The sequence below is a fragment of the Miniopterus schreibersii genome (genome assembly GCF_964146895.1).
Source record: "Miniopterus schreibersii genome assembly, chromosome: 7".
In the NCBI taxonomy this organism is placed as follows: Eukaryota; Metazoa; Chordata; class Mammalia; order Chiroptera; family Miniopteridae; genus Miniopterus; species Miniopterus schreibersii.
This window is the reverse complement of record NC_138108.1, coordinates 24,367,459-24,386,787: the sequence shown is the minus strand read 5'-3', so window position 1 is coordinate 24,386,787 and position 19,329 is coordinate 24,367,459. Positions and strand designations below refer to the sequence as shown.

The 19,329-nt window shown below is 38.5% G+C and overlaps 1 protein-coding gene across 2 annotated transcripts in view; it reads right to left on the bottom strand.

Annotated features, from left to right (window-relative positions):
• SATB2 (SATB homeobox 2) overlaps positions 1–19,329 on the bottom strand; it is a 177,296-nt gene that overhangs the window by 59,548 nt on the left and 98,419 nt on the right. For both annotated transcript variants that reach the window (XM_081142484.1, XM_081142483.1), the window contains one exon: positions 13,105–13,577. In XM_081142484.1, coding sequence (XP_080998610.1) covers positions 13,105–13,577 — 473 coding nt within the window. The remainder of the gene's footprint in view (positions 1–13,104; positions 13,578–19,329) is intronic.

Below are 19,329 nucleotides of genomic sequence, written 5' to 3'. Positions count from 1 at the left end.
AATTGTAATTTAATGAGGCATAATTTATTTTTTAAAGTGATATACACCAGGTGTGTACTGAGCAAACTGGCCCAGCCAAACCCCAGTGCTTTGCTTTGGGAAAAAACTCAAACTAGCCAGAGACTGTTTTCATCCCTGTTTGTGGTAGATGAAGTCACAGGGATAAAGGATAACTTGTGGTGTTCATATACTTATTATAATATATACCTTTAAAGTAACTCGACACAAAAAGATACTCAGCTGTCATATAAATCAACTAGTTTGAAAGTGTTGGGTTCCAACCTAAACAAAGGGAGATATTAGAATGTCATATAAACCCCAAGCTTATGTGATTGCTGTGCTAAAAGTAAGGCTGTGTGCTTGACACTTTTTTAGAAACTTTTAGACTGGGTATTTTACAAAAAAAGCCCTATCTCCTCCTAATATATTTTAATTCTTAACTATTGGATGTATGAACAAAGTATATAAGCTGTTTAATGATGGCTCTCTTCAGAAATCAAGTTACATCTCTTTAAGGATGTATGAGCTGAAGCATTTATTTGGGAGCCCTAGCTTATGCAGTGGTGAGTCTGAAAATATACTGTTTTAGTTCATAATTTTATACTGCTTTTAACAAATGATGTCATAACCAATAAGCAAGGTTGAAAGGCACATAGACCCCCACAGATTAAAATTATAGAGGATCAAAGGTGGCAGGGGCTTTGGCATTCATGTGAGCCAACCCTGCACCCTGCCTCTGAGCATAACCTATCACACTTCTCTTGAAATACAAAAAAAAAAAAAAGTCCTTCCAAAGGACCTCCTCACGTTTCGCCGCCCCTTTTCATGGATTTGTTAGCCTTACTTTTCACACAATTCTGAAATTTCTGGTTCCATCTGACATGACAGCCAAAAACTGGTATCCTCTTAAGAAGACCAGGTAACCCCAAAATCCAGGCCTAATCATACAAAGTAACTCCTAAATTTTGGTTGTTAATGCACAGCTCATTGAAGCGGGGAGATCAGCTGCGTGGCTGTTGAAAGTATTGACATCCTACATTCTGAAAGCCGCCCAACAGAATCGGCTCTCTCCTAGTCTCCAATCTCATTTCCTTCTAGACGCTCCTAAGGGGCATTTTCCCCTCTGCTCACGAACATAAACAGGTTTCCCTGGGCCCCATATTCATAATCTACACCCCCCTACGAGAACCTGACTGCTGAAATTCATTTGTGTGATGCTAAAAATACTCCCCCCTCCCTAACCCCTCCCCCAGAGCACCGCTTAGCCACGAAGCCAGCGTATTTAGTCTGATTTGAATAAAAGGTTTACAGGGCACAACAATGACAATTTGATTTTTATTATTAAAAATGATGTGTTAAACCCTCAAAGAAAATGTCGTTATTGCATTAGTTTAATAAAACCTCTCTTTTATTATAATATTTCTTTATTAGGAAAGACAGCCTATGCATACAGCATTTTTGTAGGATGGGGGTGGACAGAACTGAGCATCTGAAGGGAATTAATGTACTTTGCAAATATAAATGCACATACAAGAATAACATTTGCAGATAACGTTGTTGCTGCTGAGATGTATCCTATAATGCACTAAAACACTATGTATTATGTGTACACGTATATACACTGCAGTTGGCAATACTTTCTGCCTCCTTTATAGGAAAAGGGCTGACCAGTTCTCTTGCATTTATGACCCTTTCGTCTTATGCATTGTGCTTCATTCCATCAAACTGTAAACTCCTTGGGAGCAGAATCTGTACATTTTGTGCACAGTGGCTAGTTGGGAGATACACAGGAATATAAGGCACCAAGAAGGCACCAAGCCCATAATTTTTATTTTTCCAAGAATTGGGAGTCCTATCTTGCTGAACAGCCTCAGCAGCAGGTCCTGATAGACCACATATTAAAAACCCAATTCCCGTTATTCTCAAGATCTTTTTATTCAACCTACTGAAAACAATAAGATAATGGAAACTGAAATTTGGGCCATGCTAACTCCACTTTAGGACACACATTCCATGTACCCTAAGTCTGCAATTTATTAAGTGAAACGTTTCCCTCACAGACAGCTATCTTTCCAGTGTATATAATAAAACTTTGCTTGTGCCCTCTAATATAGCAGAACACAGAAAGCATGCAATGCAAAGTGAGTGGGTACAACCAAACAGTCTGCGCTTTTTCAACGTCAAACCCCTGTCCAAGCCACACTTGACCACACACAATGGAGGACTTGGACCTAATGGAGATTCCTGAGAACTTGGCTAATTTTCACTTATCTACGCTATGCAATAACAGGTGCAATTAGATAAGCAGTTCTCTCCTTGGCTTTAGAAAGTCTTAGGTACTGGAATGGGGGGGCCACATACAAGCTAAGTCACAATTTTCTAAACAAATTAGCACCAAAAAGCAAAAGCAAATAGAGAACTGAACAGGTTCCCCTTGGAAACATTTTACCAGTGGTGCCCTGGCTCTGCGCACACCCATGGTTGCTACTAACACCTCAAGTTCCTGGTGCAGGACTATTGCATTCACAAGGCTCTGGGCCTGGTTATCCCATGAGCATTCTCTGAAACAACTGTTGGCAAAGTGCCCCCCAAATTTACTCGTTTGGGCTACTTTATCAAATCATTGGCAAAAATAGTACTTTCTGAAATAAAAGACAAACCAAAAGCATACATTTATTGAACATTTATATCTCAATTGTATCAAGTGCATTCAGGTATAAGAGGTAAAGCAGTCTGTTAATATACATGTTGACTCTGTCCTGAAATGGTTATAAAATATTAGTTTTTCCTACTGAAATATTTCTGCATTAACTTCAATCACCTCCAGGATCAAAAGCATCTGTTCTCACCAACTCATGTGACACATCACAGTACTACTTACACCACAGTGGGATTACTGCTTTGAAAGTCTGTTTACTCCTTGCATTTGACTCCCTAAAGGAGGGATTGTGTGCTTCATCTTCTGCTCTATGCCAGCAGAAAGAACTGAGAATAAAGTGGCTATGAGTGTGAGTTCTGAAGCCAGAATTGCTGGGTTCAAAACTGGGCTCCAACTGGACATGGATTAATTAACCTTCATATGGCAGTTTTCTCACATGTAAAATTAAGATAATAATGTACTTCACTCATAGGGTTCCCTAGAGAGCTTATAACTGTACCCAATAAATGTTAAATGTTCAATAAATATTAGTTATCATTATAATGCCTAGCAAACTCTCTGAATGCTTAATAAATATTTGTTAAAAGAATGGATAAATACAGAACTAACATCAAAGTACAGTTCTTATAGTCAATGCCCTCCAATTATATTTTGCTAGGTTTCTTCCTGAATACAGAAGGAAGAAAATACAAAGAATACATTTTAGGAAGTAGGATAATTAAAACTATTTGGGATAAAGGAGAATGTAAAGGAAAATTGAATAAATTATATTAAGCGAAATAAACATATGGATATTCAGGATAGTACTTAAACTAAGATATTCATTTTATGCTTCAGAAAAGTAAAACAAGTTTTCCTCCCTAAGTAACTTTGTATCATTTAAAATTAAGTCTTAATTTGCACCATTGCTTAAACATGGACCATTATTATTAGTGGATGATAAAATTAATTTAGCACATCATAATTAACATTTTAATAACGAAATGCAATTAGATAGATTAGAAATTACCAAAGTGTTCCATACATGGTACAAGTACTGTTTCATGAAGATTTTTTTTTTTCTTTCAGGAAGGCTTTGCTTTATAAATATACAACTAAAGATATAGGTGGAAATGAGATAGAGTTCAAGACAGAGGTACAATACGCAGGTATGGTCACATGTGTGAGAGTGTGTGTACCAGCTCATGAGATAAAAAGTATTTGTTACTGGGTGTTGCACTCAGAGAAGTTTGAAAGTAAATGCTATAGTCTACAGTGATAATTTTAAATTGTAGATAAAATTTTAAAAACCTTGTAATTTCCAACTGACTTTCGAATTGATTCAGTTATATTTTTCTCACAGCATTTCTGGCCTTTAAATTTAATTCACTTTATTTGAACAAACATGCACTTAACCACAGGCCAAATGGTCATCATTTCAATCAATGGCCAGGAAAAGAACACTCGTGTATTTATTTTATTACTTTAAATAAGCAATGGCGAAAAGTATATAAATAGTGGGGTCTAAAGCTAGTGTTTCCTGGTATTTCTTCTATAAAAATTCTGCTTGAATTATAAACATCACCCTGAATTTGGGGAGACTAGTTACATAATAAAACAGTAGGCCTTCACACTAACAGCGCAGGTCTCCACCGAGACACTCACTGGAGGTGAAAGCAAGAACTTACTGAGACAAAGACGCCTTATCTGTGAGAAATGAGTCGGTCACTCCTTGTTAGGGAACAGTGACAAACGTTTACAAAACCATCACCAAAAGGCAGTCTTTTTTGGTAAAAATGGTGAGACCTGCATTTTCTATAGTTAGTTTGTAACTAATTTTAAGAACTTCACACACTGGTCGGAGATGAAAGGAAAGGAAAGAACTGAGTGTAATCATGTTTGTTTCCTCTAATTCTTTGGTACAAGTTTTGTGAAAGATGGGGGCGAAAGTCTTTAAATTTTCTTTTATATAAACGTTTCTATCCCAAGTGGATTGAAGACTGAGGAGAGAGTTGTGTATGTTCGACAGCTCTGACTCAAACTTCTCTTTACCCAGAGCACGAAGCCGGGACCTCCCGCAGGCTTCTTGGCTGAAATGGCCTAGAAAGCGCTAATTAATGGTAGTCTTTCTATACACAGGAGGCACTACAGTGAGACCACTATCTAGAGGGCCATCCTTAAGCCACCTAATAACTCGGAGACACTGCTATTCTGGAAGGTATTAATATTATTATAATCTTTACATCTCTGAAGTCAAGCCAGTGACTCTGAAATGAAAGACTGCCTGTTTTATGAAGCACGCGGGGCACCTTTTCCTCCTTTATTAATTTAATGTGGAAATCAAAAGAGGGTGTATTATTTGCTGCCCAAGCCAATAACATGTGCATGCCTGATCCGCGGCATTTCATATTTACAGCCCATCTTTCAGAGGGTGGACTTCCTTTCCTCACAGGTTCCCTTGTCATTTTATAACCAGCTCACTGGACCATGGAGTCAAGACCCGCAGATTCACATTGTGTTTTACTCTTGTATGGCTTGCCGAGGGCCGTATCTCTATCGGATGCTGAGAAATAATGATGACTGGGAGCAGAGGTCAGCTGAGAAGGAATTCTGACTATCTTGGAGGTCAAATTTTCTACAAATATAAACTATATGTGTAATTAAATCATGCCTATCTTTGGCTAACAATATGTATAAATCAAACACAAGACTTAAAAAAGAGAAGTTTCTCACCCAAAAAACGAACTGGTAATGCACTGAAGCCAAGACTTCCAACTATTTTGGCTGCTAAACTTTTCATTGGGCTGCTACACATCTCTTCTCAAGTGTGCCACTTCAAAATATACTGTTTAGCAAGTCCCGAGACATTTTTAACCTTAATAATGTGAGTGTACATGCACTATAAACATGGTGCCAATACAGCATAAAAGCAAAATACATGTCATTTCACACGAAGACATTGATGCAAACATCTCGTTGCTGATTCTTTGCAGGAGGATGTGTCCTGAACTCTACTGCCAAGGTTAAGGGGACAGTGGTGCAGAGAGGGGATGAGGGTCACGGCTAATAACTGCCCTTTCCAGGCATTGTAATGCTCCATTCACACGTGGCAGGGCGTCCATTCCAATGGATTTAGCCTAGTTTGGATCAAAGTGTCCTCTACTTCATTTAACAGAATTGCTCAGATGGAAGGTCTCAGAGGAGAAACAATGTTAGGAAATGGGGGATTTCTGAACATATAAATATGTCGGTCATTGGTTTTTTAAATAAATTACAGAATAATTTATCTATTAAGGAAGACTCACTGTGCATATTTTATGAAACTGCACTTGTCATAGGTCAGTGGATATCCCACAACCATTCGCTGGAAACATTAAGTCTTTTAAAATACTGTCATAAGCCTCTGATTAATGTCTTAAGCTCATAAAGTGACAGGGGTAAAAGAACATGTAAGGTTAGGATTCATAATCGAACTGTCAAAATGCAAAGATGTAAATACAGTAAATAGCTAAGCAATTTATTTCATGTCCATGGGTCTAGTAAGTGAAAGTATGCCAGCACTAAAATAAGTTCAGAAATATAAGCAAGAAAAAATAAATATTAAAAAAAAAAACCTTTTTCATTGATACATCTCCCAGGGCAAGAGAAACAAAAGAAAAAATAAACATATGGGAATACATCAAACTAAAAAGCTTCTGCACAGCAAAAGAAAACAGCCTCAAAATACAAAGGAATCCCAAGGTCTGGGAAAACATATTTGCTAAGGATGTATCTAATAAGGGGCTAATTTCCAAAGTGTATGAAGAACTCATAGTACTCAGCAAGAGGAAGACAAACCATCCAATTTAAAAATGGGCAAAAGACCTGAATAGACAGTTCTCCAAAGAGGACATACGGATGGCCAAAAAACACATGAGAAAATGCTCAACGTCGCTAATCATCAGAGATGCAAATTAAAACCACAATGAGGTACCACTTCACACCTGTCAGAATGGCTCCATCAACAAATCAGTAAGGGCAAGTGCTGGCGAGGGTGTGGAGAAAGGGGAACCCTAGTACACTGCTGGTGGGAATGCAGACTGGTGCTACCACTATGGAAAATAGTATGGAGGTTCCTCAAAAAATTAAAAATGGAGCTGCCGTTTGACCCAGTGATTCCACTCCTAGGAATATATCCTAAGAATCCTGAAACACGAATCAGAAAGAATATATGTACCCCTATGTTCATAGCAGCGCAGTTTACAATAGCTGAGATCTGGAAACAGCCCAAGTGCCCATCAGTAGATGAGTGGATAAAAAGCTGTGGGACATTTACACCATGGAATACTACACAGCTGTAAAGAAGAAGGATCTCGTACCCTTTGGGACAGTATGAATGGATCTGGAGAAAATTATGCTAAGGGAAATAAGCCAGGCAGCGAAAGACAAACATCACATGATCTCATATGTGGAATCTAAAGAACTTAATAAACTGATGGACAGAACAGATTCAATGACATGGAAGCATGGATCAGACTGACGAATGTCAGAGAGATGGAGGAGGGAGGGTGGGTGGAGGGGGAGAGAGTAACCAAAGAATTTATATGCGTATATACACAACCCAAGGACATGGACAATGGTGTGGAGAGGGACTGGGGAGGGGGATGGGACGGGGTAGAACGGGTCATTGGGGAGAAAAAGGGCCATCTGTAATATTTTAAAGAAAAATAAACAAACAAAAAAATAAAAAATAAAACCTGACAGAGCACTGATCCTATTACTTCTGGAAATTATTGGTTCTACAAATACCATTTGCATCACAGACAGAGCCCTGGAGATAGGGCAGGGCCAAAGAGCAAAGCTACTCTTAAACTCACATAAATCATGTAACTCACCATTCAGACTCAGTAAGAATGGTTTTCATTGAAGTCAAGTTTGGAAGATCTCATAGGGACATAAAACTGACGTGTGTTTCTGTCTCATTCTCTCCCCCTCCCCCAACATTTAATATCCATAAGTAAATCCTATGATCAGCATCAGTCCATTGAATTTAGGGGACTCTGTTTAAGGTAAAAATAACATCTTGCTTTAGATCTGTGAAGGTAGTAGGCAAAAATTAAAGGCAGATTTCACTCAGGCTTCTAACCCATGGCATAGCCAACAGTCAACTAGGCTGGCCAGGGCATCAGTCTGTCACCGGGATAAACCACATCCTGAGTAAAGATTCCGATACAGGTGAGTTATTAAAGAAGCGCTTCCCAGGGAACCTGGCGAGGGACTAGAAGGAGCAGGATAGGGAAGGGAGAAACCCAAGCAAGGCCCCAGCCTCAGCCTGATCCTGCAGGGAGCTCTGGAGTGGGAGTCACACTTCAGAGTTGACCCTGCTTTAGGAGGCAGGGGAGCTGGGCTTTCATCCTTCCTCACCTACCAGGCACTGGCTTAGCATTTCCAGCTCTTTGCCAGGGTGATCAAAGCAAAATCCAGTGGCCTGAAGAGAATCCTTTCAATAAAGAGGCAACTAACAGGCATTAGGTTTTAGACCTAAAAGCATGGACTGGAGCGGGGTGGAGGGAGCATCAGTAACAGAAAGGCTTAGACGCTTTAAGTGCACATCACAGGATTGCCTGAATATCAACGACCAGGTCAGAAAGCACCGCATCGCTTTTACCTTACTAGTCCCAGTGGTTCCCATTTGTTGTAAAACTCTTCAGAGACATGAAAAGTAGGGCTAACCTTTTCTTTCTAAAGATTGTAAACAAGAAAGTGATTATGTATTTTTGAGATAAGCATATATTTCATATAAAGTCACAATGACAAAAATAGGCTTCTACTGATGGTGCAGTGCGATGCTCTGCTGCACCCTGCATCTAGAACATCAGCCTCACACCCACGCTGGAGGCTCAATACCCCAGCATTGCATGGCCTCAAATGTGCTGTTTCCCTTGCGCAGAACATGGGACTTACTTTTATATTCTTGGCTTAGACATTATATGTTTGTATTAACAAACCAATATAGAAATATAAGAAAAAATAATAAGATTGGTAAAAGGCTGTCTGCCTCTAACTCCAGCAGAAGCCATGACCTTGTTGTGAGGTGTGTGCAGGGCATGATTTTATCAAACACATGTATGCAATGGTTTTGAAACACATGTTGATTAAAATAAAAATACATTAAAATGCAACCTCTTAGAAATATAACTATATTCCTTAATTATGTTAGTTTATATCACCAAACAATATACTTATAGTGGCAATGGATCAAATATACAAAGTAATTAATAGTTTCTCTCTGAAGAACTGACAATTTCAAATGCTGTTGGTTATGAATTTGAGTTTCTCATCTTGTAGTATTAAACATGGAAAACTATGCTGATATATATATATATATATATATATATATATATTTACAATGCTAGCATTATTTATGAATGCTGTGCATGTGATTTTGTTCTACACACACACACACACACACACACACACACACAAATCGCCAGATTTGTTCGTGGCCCAACCGTTAAGCACAAATCTGGAAACACAACTGTAGGGTGAAAAAATGGTTTTCATTCAATTTGATAATAAATGAATAATGGACATCATGAACCACTTCTGGAAAATTCTCAGTGAACTGAGGATATGCCACATATCAGTAAAGCAACTGAGTATAAGACCAATGTTGGCCTTAGGTGTCCATCTAAAATAATGGGTCTGATTCTATTTGCTTTGAGGAGAAAAAAATGTTGAGGTTCCTTTCTGTCCAAAGAGTAAGAATTCTCTTATGTTATCATCTATAAAAGTTAATTTTTATTTACTATTATAGCTGACAAATTATTATATCACCCATAAATGTCTGATTCCACTCAAAAAAGCTTAACATTTGGAAAATCCATGGTTGGTTTCATAGGGCATAGTACACCATATTTTCCACTTAACAGTGCTGCTGGTGGAACCCAGCTGTCCAGCCTTGCTGTTAGTGACTACAGTATATACAGCGAAAACAATCTGCCTGCTGACCTCCGGCTGAAGTTCAAACTATGTCATTCTGTCAATACCATCTACCTTGATTAGGTTGGGCTTTATACACAACAGGTTATGATCCCAGAGGGATGAAAAGCTTTCCCAAATTAAAAGCAGAATTTTAAAAGGAAATACTCATACATTCCTATGCAGTTTCCATTTGATATCCTCAAGGCTGGCCCATGAACTCCAGCTCATGTTGATTGAAAGTGAATGTTTCTTTCTGGGTGTAGCCATCTTACAAATTTAATGGCAGGAGGAAAAAAATAAAATGTGTTCCATGCTTCAATTAGACCTTTTATAACTTGGCACTTGAAAGATGGCAATGCCAAAGAAAAATCATTAATCCATAAAAATAGACAAAAAGGACTGTGCAGGAGAAGACAGACCCCCAGGAGTCTGGGCCTTGGCACAGCACTCCCTCACACCAGCATGGTCTGTCTTTTGTCCAGCCTCATTGTGAGTCTTCTCGCATGCTTCATGCTACTTGGACAAAAGGTATACTGTATTTGGTTTTAAATCCAAAGTAATACAACCATGCTTTCAACTTTATCGTTAGCCAAAGGAGCTGTATGTAGAACCAGGCAATAAAATGTTGGCTAGCCATGAAATGCCTATTCATGCACATGAATGATAGGTGAAAGAACACACACATGAGCGCACGTGCGCGCACACACACAACTGCAAACAAAACTAAAAGAAGCATCCTTCCATTTTGTATTTTGCAACAGGACTCAACAGACTCGCTCAAAAGGACCAGAGTTTTTCATAGCTTCAATCCATATAACTATGGGCACCTAAATGCTGCCTGAGGACTTTGAGTCACAGGAGAAGTGATGGAGTGACATTTGGAACATGTGCAGACCTCTGTGAACCTCCGAACTCATTTCCAAATGATGTAAACAGACTCTGTCGATAATAGAATGTATAAATTTGCTAAGAGTCAAGGGAGCAAGAAATTTCACCTCTCTGGGTCTCCTGCCATACTTAATCTGTCAGCACCAAACCTCAAACAATCCCACTGTGTTCCTTCCCCACTCTCACTCCTATCGTTCCAGCATCGCCAAAGACTGTGACCAAACCACAGTGGCTGGTTCTGTCACTAGTGCGGCTGTTTAACTTTAGCTGAGGCCCCAAACTGCCTCACAAACCCTTCTATCTCAAACTGACTCCCTGTCCCATTCAAACTGTCAACCCACTTCTGGCCTCCCTTTCAACACCAAATTTCAGAAACAGTCATTGGCAGCCCCTGCTTCTGTATCCTCAACAGTTAATCACTCCATAACTCCTAAATTCTGACTCCTGCCATCACCGCTCTGATGAAATTATACTTTAAAGTTTGCAAAGATCTCACCCAACCAACCAACCAACCACCCAATTTCATGGCATGGTTTGAAGCTTCTCCCTTCCAGACTTCTAAGGCTCCCACACATAAAGAAGTCTCCTGGAAGCCTTCCTCACGTCTTCTGTCCATCTCCCTACCACTTCCCCATTCTTCCAGCTCCAGCTAACCCCATCTCTCCTGGCATCTCTTCTCTCTTCCTGGTGGGAGTGGTGCTGAAGGTTTCTTCCCCTCATTCCCCAAATCTTTAAATCCCAGGGTCTGTATATAAATTTCAAATCTCTTTCTCTAGCCCTGACCCCTCTTCTTAGCACCCAGCTCCTATTTTCAACAATTGCTTCACATCTTCCGTCAAGAAATCTGCCAGCACCTCAAAGTCAAAGCAGTCTGATCCAAAACAGTCACTTTGCCTTAACCCCAACCATCTCTTTCAATATCCTCCCTGATTCTCTAATTACAGCTGTATCCTCACCAGGCTCACACCCTGGCACTATCTTTACTTCTTTCCTCTGCCCATTCAAGTGGGTGCATTTTCTGTCAACTTTACTTCTAAATGCTCTTCAACTGCTTCATTGCCATCAGCCGAGCTCTGAAAGCCCACTCATTTCCACTGGACACTCACAGCAGCCTTCTAAATGACAGCCCTACCCTCTTTCTACCACGTGGGGAAAAGAAATCTTTCTAAAATCCAATTCTGATTATTGGATCACGTACTCCTACATAAAATCTTCAATGGTTTCCAGTGGCTATTAAATAAAGTTCAAAGTTCTTAGCATGGCCCAAAGACCTTTTTCTGTTTCCTCTAGATCAAAGTTTTATTATCTAGCTTTGCTACCAACTACCAACCCTTCTCATATTTTTAACTCAACACGTTCTCTTGAATTCCTTTAGCCTCAAATATCCTTGTCTACATCTCTGCCTGTTAAATTTTACTTATCCTTCAAGGTCTAACTCCCCAGCAACCTAATACTCAAGTCAGTTGTTTACATATGTGCTGGCCCGTGATCTTCTTTTATTTTTGCACTTGCACAGAGCTTAGATTCCTGCCTTGCATTTAGTAAGGTGGCTAAACTTAAACCCACTGTCCTCTTAAAGACTCACCATATTCATGCTACTGCAAGTATTCCTTACCCCCAACCACTCACGAACACCCACTGCACTCACTGCCTGCACTCCCCTGTACTATTCACTGTACTTCATATTTCCCTTTAGTTATTTGGGCACTTTTTTTTTTCTTCAATACAAGGTCCTTAGCTCCTTAAGATTAGCACTTTTATGTTTTTGTTACTCAAATAAGGGTTAGATTAGTGGTTCTCAAAGTATGGCTCCCAGACCAGCAGCAGCAGCATCACCTTATGAGAAATGCAAATTTCTGGGCCCCACCTCCAAACCTATTGCATCAGAAACTAGGATGAGGCCCAGCAATCTGTGTTTTAACAGCCTTCCAGCTGATGCTCATTCACACTGAAGTCTAAGAACCACTGATGGGAAAGACTGTCTTACTTATAAGCGCTGCCTCAATAAATAAAGATATACATAACTAAACTGTTTATCTTTTCATCATTTAGTGTTATATTGGCATATGATTCCCCTAGAACAATAAATATGAATAAGTTATCCACTGTCACTTTATTAATATCTTAAATCTAACTTGAATATTTTGAAGAGATTATAAATTACAGAAATTATAGCATATAATGATACCCTTTTTATAAAGTTCAAAAACAAAGTAATAATAGATTGGGCATGCATTAAATGTTTTAAAACTATTTTTCAAAAAACAAGGTAATGATAACCACAAAATTCAAGATCAGGGTTATATCTGAGGAAAAGCAGATGCGAAGATGAGGGACGAGAGGAGCACATAGACCAAATCACTGATAACATTTGGGGTCCTGAGTTGGTGAGTTCAGATGTGTTCATCACGTTGCTGAAATCGACTAATTAGTTATAGCTATGCATGGATCAATCGCGATAGCAGTTCATAAACAAAGCATTATTAATTAATCTAATTCTGTGTGCTCTGAGATCCATAAAAAAATATTTTATGAAATAAAAAAGAAAATGTGTCATAATCCCATCCCTAGAATTATCGTTAACCATCAGTTATCATCTTCAATGCTAATTGTACCTGTGTGCGGTTGAATGCCACTCTTGCAAAGACGGCTTGGGACACACTGGCCCTCTTCAGCTCATCTCTGACTTGCTGGTAGATATCTGGAGAGACTTCCACAGAAGAGTTGGTTGGCTCTGGTTTAACTGCTCTGGGAATGGGCGGATGGTTCAGGAACTGCTGGTTGATGGCTTGAGGATGCTGGTGAGCCAGGAGCCGGCTAACAGCAATCTGTTGGTTTATCAGATGGGCCATGGCTATTTGTTGCCTGACAAGCTGTGGACTAAGCTGGGGAGAAAGAAGCCCAGGGCTCATGATGGGTTGTAACGCGGGCACTTGGTTTCGGATTGGAGTACTGTGGTGGATTTGGCTATGAGGAGACTGTTCGTTGGTTTTCCCCAAGGATGCCAGCTGATTCATATTTGGTAAATGCATTGGACGCTGGCCCAGAACACAATAGTCTGAAAGGTTTTCTCGTTCCACTCTTTCCACTGTTAAGAGATAAAAGTGATAATTATCATTCTTTTCCTTGGTATAATTTATTGCTAATATATGTAGCACTGTTTTATCACATTTTTGGTAAATTAATGACATAGGCTTTTTTTTATACAAAACTGGAAGCCCCAAAGTAAAAGTAAGTTATCTTTTCCTGCAAAATGTTAGAATAATAGATTTTTTTTTGCATAGGTGATATGAAAGTAATAATATTTGCCACTTTAATTATCTTAAATTCTTAAAAGTGGGCATTTTATGGAATAGCCAAGAGAGGAACCACTGGCCATTATAAACTCTAAATCCTCTCACATTTCCAAGCTCTATCATCTCCTTCATGACCCTATGTTATAAACACACCAGCTGTTTTCATCTTCTGTACTTTGCCGTTAATGGTCTCTATAGTTCATGGTCATCAGGAAATGATAAGGACAACATCTCCTGCCAAACTAACTACAACATCCTAATAAAAATCCACATAACTGCTATTACACAACTATGAAAACAATCACAGAAAATGTCTAACAAATAGCATATCCTTCTATCTACTCACTTGCTATCTTTGTTACAGAAATATTTCTTTAAGAAATTGATATTTTAATGACTGCAATATACACCAGGATAAGAGAGTCACAAGATTAATAACATCACCATGACTTGCCATTAAATAAGATGCCTCCCCTCTCCGGGTTACCTACTTTTTTACATCCTATTGCACTTTAGTAAAAATTTAAGGAATAACCTTGAAAGAGAGAAGAAAGACAGTATCATATATGTTCAAACATGAGGCAGATTTTTTTCTTCCTCTAAGAATATTTCTCAAAAAGGAGTGAGTCCCCTCATAGTCAAGTCCTTATCTAAATCTCTGTATTACTTTATTATGTAAAACAAAGGTTTGTTTGGAGAAAACACATTAGGCTAAAAAATCCTCCATCATTACTAGTTTTAAATGCTTATAGATATAATCTGCAAATCTGTTTTTTAAATAACAATTCCAAACAGATTTAATCATTATTTCTTAAAATTGCAAATGTTGGACAGGATTGTGCAAAAGCCTATTAAGATAACTTTAAAGAACACTATTTTGGGTGTTCAAAATATGCTGGAGTTCAAAAGTATTCACCTATAGGAAAAAAAATTTCAAATGCCCCCCTATTTGGTACCACTATTATGGTGCCTGTAGTTTGTGGCATATGGTTTAAAATGACAGAATCATGTTTGAATCAGAAAAGTACTGAATCTCAAAAAAGTTTAGGCAGAAGTGATATATGCTATAAAACTGGGTGAGATGACTCAAAACAGTGACAAATCTGTCTTTACTTTGGCCGAAGACACTAGTGACAGATCACATATGAAGAATTTGAATAATTAGTTAATGAACTGTAAGGGTGGGGAAAAGTAATATTTCTAAATTAATACTTTATGTAATATGTGATTTTAAACTACATGTGAGGAGGTAAATTAATACATAAAAATGTAACTAAACATTTGACCATTTTATCTGAATATCTAAAGGTTTTATATAGTCAAAACTTCTCATTGGGAAAATAGAAAAATACCCATATCTCAGGTTCACATTATATTCAGACATATAGAGGATTTTTTTCTGCTTTAAAAAACTGGAATGATTGCCTAACTTTCCTATGAACCCCAAATAAGTCAAAAGTTTACCTCAAACTTCTTTAAGTGTTCAATTTTTAACTTAATCCTTCCAACGTAATTCATTTAGTTTGCATTCACCTTTCCTTCTTAAGGTTCAAGGTGAACAAATTATTTTAATCTTATCCTCTTAAAGGCAAACATTTTTCAGTCATTGTATTAATTAAACTTTAAGGTATACAGTCTTAAAACCAAACCAAGCAAATAGTTAAGAGCCTTGAAATAAGGTAATCTAACACAATTTTCATTAAACAAAAGTCACTATTATAATTTCCTTATTGAAAAGAGAAGTAGCGACCATAGACTACTTCCAGAGACAAGTTGTACTTTACAGGCAGAAATATTTGGACTCGGGTAGACATTACTCACTTTTATTTATTTACTTGCTTTTTAATTCAGCCAAAGTAAAGATAAATTCAAATATTAGACTATGTTTTCAGGTACTTAGCTGAAGTTTTATCTGTTTCTTTTTCTACTTAAAAAAGCATAGGCTCCTTCTCTCATAGTATACATTCTTTGACCAAAAGCTACTTTTCCAAAATGTCAGCATTTTCATTTTTCAGTGATTTAATTACATCTGAGCGAGTTACCTTCTTGAGATATAACTAAATCACATCACTAATAAAAAAAAACAAACCACTTTATTCACAGATCTAGTCAGAATCATGCGTACAATTAAGCACGAATCCCAGAATCCCATGAAATCTATATGAATTGGCATAGTAAGAATCAGAATGTCAATCTAAATTCCTTTAAGATTATACATAATAATTCCCCCTTTTCTTATGAGTTCCCAAATCCTTATAAGTTCACAGAGTTAAGAACAGTGACTGCAGAAGTATCCTTAGAAACATGGTAACCCCATGAAGTTCTAACTACTACTTAGTAAACCATAATGAAGGAATTGCAAACACCTCCCGGTAGAGAACAGCCAGAGAAGCCAGCTGCAGAGGCACTAGGTGGAGCAAGGGACAGCCTGCCCAGTCCATGATGGCATGCCCAGCCCCTAACATGCATCAGCGAGTCCCTGTCTTCCTCATATTGTCATTTCTTTAGATTTTTTTTTTTCAAGAAAATGAAAAATCTGGATTTTACATGATAGCTCTTAATTTTAAGTGTTGGCAACCAATTCCATTTCAAAACGCAGTAATAGCAAAACAAAACATTTCTGAAAACCAGATGCTGCCCATGGACAGCCAGTCTTAAATTTGTGCCTACAAAACTAAAGGTGCCCCCTATGTTGTTAAAGAAAAAAATATCCAGCAACACACTTGTCAAAGACGGTAAGGCAGACCTTATCCAGGATCACTGCAACAGACAGAGGGGACGCTGCAGCAGGACTGGACAGTGGGAGAGAGTTGGGGCCCACTCCAAACACTGCATGGGCAAGAGGGAATTTAGAGTAAGGAGTAGGGTAGGGTGAGGGTCAGTGGATGGGAAATGACTAAGAAGAAATATCAGAAGTAAAGGGGATTCTGGCTAAACCCACCTAACAGGATTCTTTGCTAAAGACAGGCCAGGGCAATCAGCCACCACCTGGGGGGGGGAGGGTGAGATGCTGACGGTGATCAATATCTAGGGTACAGGGTTCCGGTTAAACTGACTTAGCAGGGTTTTTGCTAAAACTGGAATTTACAAGTGCACAGGTGGGCCTAGGAGAAGGTTCGGGAGCCTGTCTAAAGTTTGGTTAGGCAGAGAGCCTTTGTCGATGTTTTTCAGTCCCTCGCAGCTCTACCAATAAAAGCCAAGCTCTTTACTCTTAAGAATGGGGGGGAGGGAGGTCATCATCCCAGCTTCACAAATGCCTAAAAACCAAATGCTCATCAACAGGCTGCATTTCCACTGACCAAGGCAATGCATGATTTCAGTAATGGTTTGCATGGGTTTTGCCAAATTTTAAAAATATTTTCATTGTTTTCTGCTGCCACTCATAAAATATAATATCAGAATAATATTTAGCCTCTTAAGTGACAGAAAGTGAAATAGAAATGCTCTTTAAAAAGTCAGAGGAACATCACAATGTGCCAGGCTCCATGTAAAAACTAAATTCAGTTATCATTATTACTATTTTTTTCTTTCTAGCCTTCCCTCCCTTCCTCCCTTCCTCCCTTCTTCCCTTCCTTCCTCCCTCCCTCCCTCCCTCCCCTTCCTTCCCTTCCTCCCTCCCTCCCTCCCTCCTTCCACGCTTTTCTCCCTCCTTTCCTGTCTTCTTCCCTTTTTCTTTTTAAATTACTTGAAAGTAAACACAATGAATTAAATGCAGAACAAAGAGAAGTGCCTGATTTTGTGCTTTGCTTATTTCACTCTGATAGAAATCATCATGTTAAGTCTGTCTGAACCTAAATCAAGACCAAAGACAACACCTTGGCTCTGAACGTTATCTTCTCTCTGCAACATTCAGCCTTGGATTAGAAATCTTGGAAAAAAGTGAGAAATAAAGGCAGTGCTGCCCCTGAGATGGAAGCAACTTTCACATTCACAACAGAAAATATTCTCAGTGGAGCCAAAATGCTTACTTACTGAAGAGACAGCAGAAACACAACTGCTTCCAGGGCTTGATATCAGAGAGGCAATTTAATTCACTGTGAATTTGAGTTTACTATTGCTGAAGTTCTGAAGGTGATCTGTGGAGTGGAAAGTACCTGGGAAGGAATTCCGTCCCCAGCTTCAAGTGCAAGTCCCCAGGCAGGATGTGGTTTGAGGAACTATAGAAACAAGTGGGGTTGACATACTTCCAGTAGCGGAGAGGCTTTCTGTAGCTACTCCAACCTTTGGGGAAGAATTCCAGTCCAGGAGCCTTGCAGGCACACAATACAGATCTGGAACCTGCTCAGGTTTCTGAGAAACTCACAGTTCCAGAAGGAGCTTTCTGATTCTTTTGAGCTTTCTGGGACTCAGTGAAAACCTCAGGGAATGAGAAACCTTTATCTAACCACCCTCTGAGTTTCTGGGATTCCACTTAACTCCAAAGTGAGAGAGCCCTTTATAACCCTGTATTAGAATCCAGGGCCTCCTGAGCCTTCTCAAGTTCACAGTTGATGTTCTAACCAAGAGCACCCTATAACCAGTAGCTATTCAATGCCCATGATTGCTGGCTGTGGCAGGTTGTTCATACCTCGGAAGGTTTCACTCCTCCCAAGAGATTTATCTGCATCACAATTAGAAGACAGTTGGTTCAAAAATCTCATTTTATTTCAAGCAATTTTACAGTACATCCAGGAAGCCAAGTAACTATTTTAATTATTGCAAATCCCTGATTTTATATATATATATATATATATATTTGCAAGAACATTTTCAATTATATACACATACACATATATCTTGTCTTATATTCCTATCTGACACTTTTTGGTAATTCCTTTATTGCAATTTAGGTAAATATCTTTTCATCTATTGGGAAACATGTATGATATGATGATTATAAGCAGAGACTCCTAAGCCCAACTGCTGGGATCACAATCTGCTGAAGGCTCAGATGATGGTTAGCAATTTTTAGCAATAAAGTTTTCTTTTTTAAAGATATGTACATTGGTTTTTTTGAGACATACTATTGCACACTTAAGAAACTACAGTATAATATAAACATAACTTTTGTATGCACAGGAAAACAAAAAAAATGCATGTGACTTGCTTGATTGTGATATTTACTTTATTGCTGTGGTCTAGAACCAAACCTGCAGCATCTCTGAGGTACACCTGTATACATGTTACATTTAGATCAACCACAAGAAGAAAGGAAAGTGTCCTACAGCAGTATTTTTAAAGAGCAAATGCTTTTATTTTTATTTTCCAGAGAATAAGTAGATATCAATATGTTCTAACTTAAAAAAAGGAATATAATAATTTTCAAAAATATATACTCCAGTAACTAAGTGCCCTAAAGTGACTTTCTGAGGATTTATGAGCAGCAACAGGAGAAGTATTTGACAGGCACAGATGCCTGCCAATCAGAGCAAGATGGCATAGGATAGGTGAAAAGAAGAGCACACTAGGACTTTTAAGGCCTGAGTTGTAACTAGCTGAGTGATTTGGAGATTACCTGTAAAATCAGGAGATTACCTGTAAACTGGGTTTTGAATCAACCTTCCA